The 12,064-nt window shown below is 35.7% G+C and overlaps 1 protein-coding gene across 1 annotated transcript in view; it reads left to right on the top strand.

Moving 5' to 3' along the window:
• The window catches only part of LOC148944577 (phosphoenolpyruvate carboxykinase [GTP]-like), a 69,411-nt gene that overhangs the window by 41,848 nt on the left and 15,499 nt on the right, over window positions 1-12,064 (top strand). Inside the window, exons 6-7 of the mRNA XM_089099783.1 lie at window positions 6,015-6,228; window positions 8,464-8,640. Coding sequence (XP_088955909.1) covers window positions 6,015-6,228; window positions 8,464-8,640 — 391 coding nt within the window. The remainder of the gene's footprint in view (window positions 1-6,014; window positions 6,229-8,463; window positions 8,641-12,064) is intronic.

Consider the following 12,064-nt stretch of genomic DNA (forward strand, 5'->3'; position numbering starts at 1 on the left):
GATCTCAATATTCCAAAATGAAAACTACACATCCCAAATCATAATTTTCTGAAAGCACACACCTATGAAATGTTAAGAAATCTAGCTCAGAAAAGTCAAAAATAGCAAACCACTTATTCCCAAATCATAGGTTTCAGTCAACACACACCTACGAAAGGCTAAGAAATCCAGCTCAGAAAAGTCAAAAAATAGCAAACTACACATCCCAAATCCTAGGTTTCTGACAACACACACCTATGAAAGACTAAGAAATCTGGTTATGAAAAGTCGGAAATTGCAAATTGCATACCTCAAATCATAAGTTTCAGACAACACACACCTATGATATACTAAGAAACCTTAGCTCAGAAAAGCCTGAAATAGCAAACTATTCATCCCAAACTATAGGTGTCAGCCAATAAACACCTATGAGGGACTAAGAATCATAGCTCTGAAAAGTCTAAAAAGCAAACTAAAAATCCCAAATCATAATTTTCTGACAGCACACACCTATGAAAGGCTAAGAAACCTAGCTCTGAAAAGTCCAAAAAGCAAACTACAAATCCCAAATCATAGGTTTCAGACAACACACACCAACGAAAGACTAAGAACCTTATATCCCAAATCATAGGTTACAGTCAACACACACCAACAAAAGACTAAGAAATCTAACTTAGAAAAGCCCGAAATAGTAATTTACATATCCCAAATCATAATTTTCAGACAACATTCACCTACGAAATACTATGAAACCTTAGCTCAGAAAGGCCTGAAATAGCAAATTAGACACCTCAAGTCATAAGTTTCAGACAACACACACCTACGAAATACTAAGAAACCATAGCTAAGAAAAGCCTGAAATAGCAAACTACTCATCCCAAACTATAGGTTTCAGACAACAAACACCTATGATTGACTAAAAATCATAGCTCTGAAAAGTCCAAAAAGAAAAAATACAAATCACAAATCATAGGTTTCAGACAACACACACCAACGAATGACTAAAAAATCTAGCTTAGAAAAGCCTGAAATACTAATTTACTTATCCCCAATAATAAGTTTCAGTCAACACACACCTACGAAAGGCTAAGAAATCCAGCTCTGAAAAGTCCAAAAGCAAACTACTCATCCCAAACTATACTTTTCAGACACCAAACACCTATTAAAGTATAATAACTCTAGCTCAGAAAAGTGAAAAATAGTAATTTACATATCCCAAATCATAAGTTTCTGACAACACACACCTATGAAAGGCTAAGAAACCTAGCTAAGAAAAGTCAAAAATAGCAAACTACTCATCCCAAACTATAGGTTTCAGACAACAGACACCTATGATGGACTAAGAAATCTAGCTCAGAAAAGCCCGAAATAGTAATTTACATATCCCAAATCATAATATTCTGACAACATTCACCTACGATATACTAGGAAAGCCTAGCTCATAAAAGTCTGAAATAGCAAACTACTCATCCCAAACTAGAAGTTTCAGACAACAAACACCTATGAGAGACTAAGAATCCTAGCTCTGAAAAGTCCAAATAGCAAACTACACATCCCAAATCATAATTTTCTGACAACACACACCTATGAAAGGCTAAGAAATCCATCTCAGAAGAGTCAAAAATAGCAAACCACCCATCCCAAATCATATTTTTCAGACAACACATACCTATGAAAGACTAAGAAATCCAACTCAGAAAAGTCAAAAATAGCAAACCACCCATCCCAAATCATAGGTTTCAGACAACACATACCTATGAAAGACTAAGAAATCAAACTCAGAAAAGTCAAAAATAGCAACCCATACACCTCAAATCATAGGTTTCAGACAACATACATCAGCGAAAGACGGGGCCCGGGGAACATTTGGGGACCGGGGGGTTCCTTGGGGATTGGGGTATGGGGATCGGAGCCCTTTGGGTCGGGGTAGGGCGATCGGGGCCCTTTGGGGTTGGGGTAGAGGACCTCACGACACTGTTCAAATAGAACTTGCTTACTATAACGACCACACTCAAAACCTCTTCTAAAACCTTTTCTAAAATCATCTTTTAAAATGTCTCTAACTGTTTCGCCGAAATAATTCCCTAAAATGGTTTCGCCCAAATAATCCCTAAACGTAATCTCAGCGTGTTCCTTTTGTTTTTGGCATCTCTGTGCTTTCACATTTCAAATTTCTAGGAAACCCTTTCCTACGTTAATCTCTTCATCTCATAAATGTTCCTAGCTACACTATTTAGGTTTTGTTAGAATCTCAATTTATCTCTCCGACTTAAAGCTCAGTGAAGCCGTATTTAAAAATAGAATTTCTATCTCTTTAGACTCCCACATAATTTTATTGAATAATTACAACAACATCAATAATACAGAGCATGTACAATTAGCAATACTGTTTATTGTCTTCAATATGTTTCACCAATGCACTTAAAGCACATTGAAGTCTATTCACATGTGCTATATCAACTTTAGCAGCAAAACATAATTGATCCTCCATTTTAAATTTGATCAAGGATATCACATATCTTGCATATACTGCATCCCATTCCAGACAAAGACGTGATCCTTTCGTGATTTCCACCGCAATGTTTGGTGCTCTTGTATTATTATCATCAACTCCACTATCAATTTCTAATAGGGTAAACATTCCACTCATTGCCATCAACACAAATATATATCCAAATCAGTAAAGTCAAACTGTTCTTCTTCTCACTCCTTTGAATTCTACTCACAGACTAATAAAACTTTAGCAAAAAACCCTTTCCTTAAAGTCCCTCCACCGCTAATATGTAACCAGCCCTCTGATTGGCTGATAAAGGAGATGTAGCCGACTCGTTGATTGGCTGAGAAGGAGTCACGTGATCTAACTTTTTCCGGGAAACTCATAACATTCGCGTCGAGCATGTACATTCTCACTGACAAAAACCATAAAACAGAAATAAATTGCTGTTGACATTCATAAATGTGAAAAAGTTCCTGTTTTTTCGTTCTCACTGACAAAAACCATAAAACAGACATAGATTGCTGTTAACATCCATAAATGTGAGAAAGTTCCTGTTTTTTCATTCTCACTGACAACGAACCATAAAACAGACATAAATTGCTGTTGACATCCATAAATGTGAGAAAGTTCCTGTTTTTTCATTCCCACTGACAACGAACCATAAAACAGGCATGAATTGCTGTTGACATCCATGAAAAACATCAAATAAATTGACCAACACACATAACCGTCCAAGAAAACATCCATCAATGTGAGAAAACTCATGTTTTTTCAAGTGAGAAAAATACTGTTTTTCCATTCTCACTGACAACGAACAGACATAAAAACATGCATAAATTATGTAAAAAAGTTGTAGGTGGCAGCAGGGATGCCCCGTGGGAGTCAATAAGGCCTTTCTACTTATATGCCCCCAGGGCATAACTTAAAACCCTTGCCCTGAGAGATAGGGGGGAGTGTCCTCCTCAAAAATATATTTTCTATCTGGAAATCAACTACGCTGAACAAAATGACTATCTCAAAATTTTGATTGGATGTGTTTGGGGGAGTGATGGGCGTGGCGGGGGGGGGGGGGCTAGTTGCCCGCCAATCACTTTCGTCTATTTAAAAGGGTACTAGCCTTTTGAATTTCCACGAAGTTTCTACGACAACGCCTTATATAAAAACCTTATATGCCCCCATGGCATAACTTAAAACCCTTGCCCTGAGGGTTGTGGGGAAGTCTCCTCCTCAAAAACATATTTTCTATCTAAAAATCAACTACGCTGACAAAAATGGCTGTCTCAAAATTTTGATTGTATGTGCTTTGGGGAATGATGGGTGTGGGGGGGGGCTAGTTGCCCTCCAATCACTTTCAACTATTAAAAAGGGTACTAGCCCTTTAAATTTCCAATCGAATGAGCCTGTTTTGAAGTTTCTACGACAACGCCTTCTATGAAAATTTTATATGCCCACAGAGCATAACTTAAAAACCTTGCCCCTGAGGGTTGTGGGGAAGTCTTCTCCTCAAAAAAATATTTTCTATTTGGAAATCAACTACGCTGAACGAAATGGCTATCTCAAATTTCTGATTGAACGTGTTTGGGGGAATGATGGTCGAGGGGGGGCTAGTTGCCCTCCAACTAGGCTTTCACTGGCTGTTAATTGTCCTCGTTTTTTTCCTTTCTTCGTGGTTTTTTGTTTATCACTTTCGACTAATATAAAGGGCACTAGCCACTTCAATTTTAAATCGAATGAGCCCTTTTCGAAGTTTTTACGACAGCTCCTTCGATACGAAGTGCCCGGGTATGAAGAAAAAAAAATAAAAGCAAAAAAACATTGTGCCCACATCGTTCTTTACTTAGGCAGCGCTGGCGAGCTGCCTATGACTGACAATATTAATTTAACAGCTAGAGCTGTAATTTATCGTGGGAAGAGCAACTGTAGACAACGGAAAGTCTGGAGTTACCAACTCACGAAAATAACCCTCGTACACAAGCAGTTACTGTACGAGGGATCACTTAAGTGAGCTGCCAACTCCTGTCCTACTGTAAAAGAGGTTTCGGAATATTTTGTCTATTTACATTGAAGAAAATCTCGTATCTTAAGCTGTGTATCTGCGTAAGATCCGATTTTGAAAAAAGGTTTTTTTTTTCCAAAAAGGGAAAAGAGTAACGTTAAAGCTGAAAAGGTACACGAGAAAAGCTAGGAATTATCCTGGAAAACAGGGAAAATAATGATCCCTCAGCCTACTGCTCGTTACGTCAAAGTGTGATCAATGCTTTCCTGAAAGTGGTTTCAGCTATTCCATGAGCTTTATTTACTGATTTCTATTCAAATTTGAAGATTTTTTTTTGTTTAAGATGAATAAAAATAGACAAGAATTTTCATTCAGGTAGAACAGCGGTAAATAAAAGTTGAACTTTTATCATATTGATGTTTTGTTAGTGTTCATTCTTGAAGCACTGAGGTCATCCCCTGGTATTTATTGAACGTCCCATGTTCATTCTAAACTTCAACGACGCTATTTACTTTCTTTTGGATATTATTTTATATTTAATTACTGTTTGATTCAGTATCATATTCAGGGTTGTTCCAATTATAAGAAGGTTTGTAGCCCCTTTTGGCGATCTGCCCCTTATGATAAAGACTAAACTTAGTGTAACTGAACTAGAAGAATAACGAGGCTTATTTAGGTGTATTTGCTTTCTGCCAAAAAATAAGATTATCCTAGCAAGAGAGGGCCCCCACACCATCATTCCATCCCCTCCTTCCCTGCTCTTTACGTTTAAGTTGAAATTTGTATCTTCTTTTTCTTTCTTTTTTTAAATTACTATTGTTTATTTGAAACTACTTTCTCCAAAATAAGTGGGAAGCTGAAATCTTTTCAACACACATGTTGTAAGCTTAGTTAAAAAACTTTTCTCCAAAGGGAGGAAGATTATGGATTAGTTTGCATCTCCATATTGATCTAAAAGACCTTTTACAAAAAAATTGAAGATCTATGCATAAAAATATGTTTAAGGTTCAGCGCCCCCATAAACAAAAAGACTAACTGTACTTCTCCTGATAGATGAAGCTCAACTTGCAATATTGTATAACTGTCTGTATTACTTTGTGCATGATTTATAAAAAATAATTCATTTTGAATGGTGTGTATGTGTGTGTGCAAGACGAATGCACTACCATGTGCCAGTATGGCCTCTCTCGAGAAGGCTACAGAGCCTTTTGATGTTACTAAGCCGATTGATTATCCTGCAATTTTCGACTTAAAGTTTAAATTATTAGACTATGGCACAAACTGGAGTAAATCAGCACTTTTCTGTGGCACTTTACTATTATTACTTAAAAGGACCGCTAGAAATTTCAGAAATTTCAAATTTCAAAATTTCATATTTTGTGTAATAGGAGCTCGATATTTCATCCGAGACTTTTCAAGCTTGTCGATTTGAACTGTGCAGTTTTCATCATTAAGTTTTAGGGAATAGACAGTGTCTGTTTTTGGTAGTGGTTTCATACTTTTTTTTTTACCCTTGATTGCGCAATTTTATATATTTTCCAGATTGTGGGAATTACAAACCCCCAAGGTGTCAAGAAATATATTGTTGGTGCTTTCCCAAGTCAATGCGGGAAGACAAATTTAGCTATGCTGACCTCGCCTATTCCTGGATATAAGATTGAGTGTGTTGGCGATGACATAGCCTGGATGAGGTTCGATGAAAACGGGGTATTACGAGCTATCAATCCGGAATTCGGTTTTTTTGGTGTTTGTCCAGGTTAGATGAATATATTTACCTTACAAGTTATAAGTTTACTTTATGTGCGGAATGACAATTTAGCCTACTGGCAATTAATCAGCAAGTATTGGTGGAGAAATCCTGCGCAGAATGAATTGTTACAGATAATCTACTCGTGCCATATTGTAGCCTATATAATGTTAAGGTGATGTGCTGTAATTATTGTTATGATTTTTACAAGTGATTTTATATTCCTCCACCACAATGCAAGTTGCAAATTGCTTGAAACTGTGATAGCAAAGTATTTTGGCTCATGCCAGAAATATCATTAATGTCAGTGCTTATTTCCGTGATGTCATTTTACAACAGTAACGACAAACAGATGTCATTATTATAATATGGGTGGCCTGGTTAATTTTATAACCTACACCAGGCTTCATATCTGGGGAAGAATGATTTTTGTTGACAGGAGCCATAGCTTTACACAGCTTTACAAAAAGATAAAAAACGAATGACGTGGAAAATATTGAAAAGTATAGAAAAAATCACAAAAGTTTCGAAACTTGAAGGATAGACACAGGTTTCGAGCCCTTGCTATTATGATTTTCTGACACAGATCAATTGACTGTAAAAATAGTATCCCCCAAGGTTATCTATTGATTCAAATCTACCACCTCCTCATAAAAACATCACAAATTATATGTTTCACTTTGTTAAAAATAAACAAAGAGCGATTATATTGTAAACTCTAAAATGAGGCTTTGCGTAATTGCGTCATTCAAACTAAAAAGCTTTCTATGTATGCATGCACAGGGTTTTTCAGAAAAAAAAATTAAAGGAAACATGTTAAAACGATCCATCGGACTAGGAAAATATCCTCCTACATATTGATTGATCCGAGTTATTTTGTTCAGTTCCGATCATATCAGCTCCTTTGCAAAACTCAGCCAACATTCAAGGTCTGAGTATGTTTGCTATATAATAAATATTGTGAACGATACAGCTTTTTCACTACTTGAACTTCAGTTGAACACAGGGGACCAATTCATGAAAACGCAGGGTGAAGGGGGGGGGGAATTATGATTTCCAGTCTTTTACTAAGGGGCAAAGAATTCAGAATCTAGGTGGTGATTTGGTTTTTTTTCTATTTTTTTTTTAATGAATGTACCAAAAAAACATTTTCAAAATATGGAGGGGGGATCTGTTAATATCTGGAAAGATAGTAGCATGGCAGATCAGGGGGCTAATGCCAAAGTGTTGGATGATTGTTGGATGCTAAGACGATTTCCATTATTTTTTGCCAAGATGCAAAAAAAAAAAATCGAAATCTAAGGGAGGATTTTGTTTTGCTTTTCAATTTTTTTAAATGAATACACCAAAAAAGTATTTTCCAGAATCTGGGGAGGGTGATCTATTACTATCTAGAAAGATAGCAGCATGGTAGATCAGGGTGCTATTGCTAACACGTATACACCAAATAATTAGGGAACCTCTAGTTATTAATTAGATTAACAACGAGCAAATACCCAAGAACATTATCCGGAGATAACCAGAGGAAACGAAGCAATATATGCAGAGTACACAAGAAAAGCTATAACATACTGAAGAAAACTAGTACTACCGCTACTGTCAACAACTCGTCGAAGTACCGGGGTGCTTCAGGTCGAAACAGCTGCGCACGTTCACCCTCCATCCCAATATTTCTTAAAGCTTCGCCCTACTCCTCCCCATGAATTGTCAATATTATTTAAATTATTTCTTGTGGTATTTTCTTTCCATATACGAGGACTTCCAGCTTTTCGTCTGGCCCCAAATGGATGGGAGAAAATATGATTTTTGACCAGCTATCATTCTTCGTTCTTAAAGCGTTACCTTAACCGTAGTTTCATTAGGGCCCTAGAAGGTGAGATTGAATGACATTTTTGTATAGATGAATGTTTGATATTCGGTACCTAGAAATATCCTTCGACATTTTTTTAGAAAACATCTATTATATCTTACTAGATTTTTAGGCAAACGTATTCATGAAACACTATCATTTCACTAGAAAGGCGGGAAACGTCTGGTTCTGCTGCAAGTACAAGTAAAGAAAGCGTTGGCTGTGCTTTCAGAGTCTTTTGAAAGGATGCCTATCGACATCTATAAGCGTTCAGGTTTAAACGTGCAAGCGTACACTGTTATATAGCCTTTTAGAGAGGGACGTCTATACAAAATTAGTTTTTATTGTTTTGTCCTTTCCAGTTTTATTTTAAGTGTATCTTAGGGTATTTATAGGAACGAATCACCATACAAACCCTGTGGCTATGGATATGATATTCAAAAATACGATTTTCACAAATGTAGCAAAAACCAGTGACGGTGGTGTTTTCTGGGAGGGTCTTGGAAAGGAATTGAAAACACACGTATCCATCACCGCATGGACGGGAGAGAAACACTGGACGAGGGATTCAGGTAAGTTTCATCTCCTTCTTTTCTTACTTTTCTCCGCCAGATTGTTGCCACAAAGTATAAAATAAAAAAGCTATTATGAAATTCAAGATAAACTTGCTTAAACTTCATTCACATAAACATTTCATTAACTAAAAAATTCAGCAAATGCTATTTTGTGTCAATGGAACGTAAACCTGTTTGTGGCGGCTGATTAGCTTACAGCAGAAGTTCAGTTGATTGGAACTTATTATTGTATTGTATCGAATTAACGACGCTTTTTGACTACTGAGATCCTTGCGTCAGCCCTGCAATGTGTTGCCACAGCTGGGTTCGCATTCCAGTCCTGTATTACCAAACTGAAATCAAAGTCACTGCACCATCACCTGGCGTTTGGCTTTAGTTCAGAATGGCCGATCAGAAGTTTCTTCAGAACATTCTGATTGACAAAAATCATCTGAATTATAATATAAGTTTACGACACTAATTTGTCTAAATTTGAATTTACACTAAAATCTGCTTACCATCATTCGCTGATATCAGATTTCGGGACATTCTGAATCTCGGTAGTAAAAATATCTTACTGTAGATGGAACTTAGCATTTACAGAAACAAGTGAAGTTTTCAAACGACAAACTCCCTACAAATGATTATGAATATCCTAGTTGACAATGTGTCCCTAATTTTTCAACCAGCAGGTTTATACTGGCTGTGATATGACAGCTAAATAAAAATATTTGTTTTATAGTAAACGATGTCCTGTTGGGATAATATATCCAAGTCTAGTTACTTTTAACCTTTTTTCATTGCTGTGCCCCAAAATTGTAAGAACATTTGTAACAAAAATTATTTATCAAGTACAGTGTATTAGTGTACTTACAAATTGTAAGTACACTGGTGCATAAGTTTCTACATAAAAGTTCATGTAGTTTTTTTTTTTTATGCCATCAAAGATTTGATGCAAGGACTAACGCTACTTACGACTAGTAATAAACTCATGTTCAGGTTGTAGTTGGTTTCGTACATCAGTATTAAAAAAGAATTGGATGGTTAAAAAAAAAACATTTAACATAGTTTTTACATAAAGGTTCTAAAAACTAGTTGTTCTAGCACCAAGTATTTTAATTTTAGAAAAACATGAAGAAATGAGTTTTCAAGATTCTTCAACTGAAGAATTCTTAACCCCTATGCCTTCCCAAGGCCAGAACATAATTTGCACTTTACTGAAAAAAATATAAAGGTTTTCACTTTTATAACTTTAATAAATTAAATAATATTAACATTTTGATTACTAAATATCAGTGTATGTATATTAAACTCACAATGCATTCACTTGTAGCCAACTTATGTTAATTTCTGCTCGTTTTGAGTTTGACTCGGTTATTTATTGTAATTTCTGTTCGTTTTAGGTTCGTTGACATAGTCTTTTCACGGAAAAAGAAAATAATAATTTAAATCTTTTGTTTTTTTAAGACTTTATAGTTTGGCCTGCTATATAATAAACTCAGGTTCAGGTTGTAGCTGGTTTCGTACATCAGTATTAAAAAAGAATTGGATGGTTAAAAAAAAACATTTAACATAGTTTTTACATAAAGGTTCTAAAAACTAGTTGTTCTAGCACCAAGTTTTTAATTTTAGAAAAACATGAAGAAATGCGTTTTCAAGATTCTTCAACTGATCTACTACTACTACTACTACTAGCAACTGACCGCAGCACCAAGCCGCCTGAGGCCAGCACAGCTGCAAATGCTCCTCCTACATCCCAATTTATTCAAAGCCTCCCTTTTTACACCCTCCCACGAAGTTCCCATTTCCTTTAAATCTTTCTTTATGACGTCATCCCGCCCCAGACGAGGACGACCTGCTTTCCGTTTAGCCCTAGACGGTTGGTCGAAAAGAACAATCTTTGGCAATCTGTCATCCTTCATCCGCACAACATGCCCTAGCCATCTCAACCTTTCTTTCATTATAGCCCTAGAGAGCGGTATTGAACCACATTTTTCGCACAGCTTATTGTTTGAAATTAATTAAAAAAAAAACTTTCCACAAAATAATTTTTTCAAAGAAAAGTAAAGAACTTCATTATACAAAAAATGAGCAAAAATAAAATCAAATAATCTACCAAGCGTGAAACTACCACAAATCAGCATCGATAAATAAATGAAACCCAAAACGAAAAGAAATTACAATAAATAACCGAGTCAAACTCAAAACCAGGACTCAAAACCAACATAAGTTGGGCTCAAAACCCCTATGCCTTCCCAAGGCCAGAACATAATTTGCACTTTACTGAAAAAAATATAAATGTTTTCACTTTTATAACTTTAATAAATCAAATAATATTAACATTTTGTTTACTAAATATCAGTGTTTGTATATTAAACTCACAATGCATTCACTTGTAGCCAACTTATGTTAATTTCTGCTCGTTTTGAGTTTGACTCGGTTATTTATTGTAATTTCTGTTCGTTTTGGGTTTCATTTACTTATAGATGCTGATTTGTGGTAGTTTCACGCTTGATAGATTATTTGATTTTATTTTTACTCATTTTTTTTGTATAATGGAGTTCTTTACTTTTCTTTGAAAAACTTATTTTGTGGAAAAAGCTTTTTTAATTAATTTCGTATCGTTTTATATTGACATAGTCTTTTCAGGGGAAAAGAAAATATTGCTTTAAATCTTTTCGTTTTTCTAGACTTTATAGTTTGGCCTGCTATTTGTATGCTGGAGAAAAATTTTCAGCAATTTTTAACAACATACACCCTTTTAAAAACTGGACACAAATAGTAGTATTTAATTTAGTTTCATACCTCCTATAGTTAATGTGAAATGGAAAACTTAATACCATTCGCAAAAAAATCTGTTTACTTTCTTTGATAGCTCGGATACACTTACGCTATTTGGATTCGGTTAAATTTTAAGAGCAGAAGTAACTCCGAAAGTTTGAGCATAATACCCTCAGTCGTTCTTGGGATACTGCTGAGATACCTTATTGGGAATTAGCATTAACACAGTGCATTTTGATTTAATCCTATGGCAAAATTTAGTTTTTAAACATTATGGTTAAAGGGTAGGGGGGGCGTGGGAAGGGGATTAGTTGCCCTCCAATCACTTTCGACTATTAAAAAGGGCATCAGCCCTTTCTATTTTCAATCGAATGAGCTCTTTTCGAAGTTCCCACGACAACTCCTTCGATACGAAGTGCCCTAATCTAAACAACAACAACAAAAAATAATACATTATACCCACTTCGATCTTTACAATGAAAAGTACAAGCCTTCATATCACTTTAGACTATTAAAAAGGACACTAGGCCTTTCGATTTCCAATCGAATGAGCTCTTTTTGAGTTTCTACGACAACACTTTCTGTAAACACCTTATATGCCCCCAGGGCATAGATTACAACCATGACCCTAAGGGCTGTTAGGGTGGTTGTCATCCTCTAA

This window comes from Artemia sp. Qi Xiang Cuo, chromosome 14 (genome assembly GCF_049724085.1).
Source record: "Artemia sp. Qi Xiang Cuo chromosome 14, ASM4972408v1, whole genome shotgun sequence".
In the NCBI taxonomy this organism is placed as follows: Eukaryota; Metazoa; Arthropoda; class Branchiopoda; order Anostraca; family Artemiidae; genus Artemia; species Artemia sp. Qi Xiang Cuo.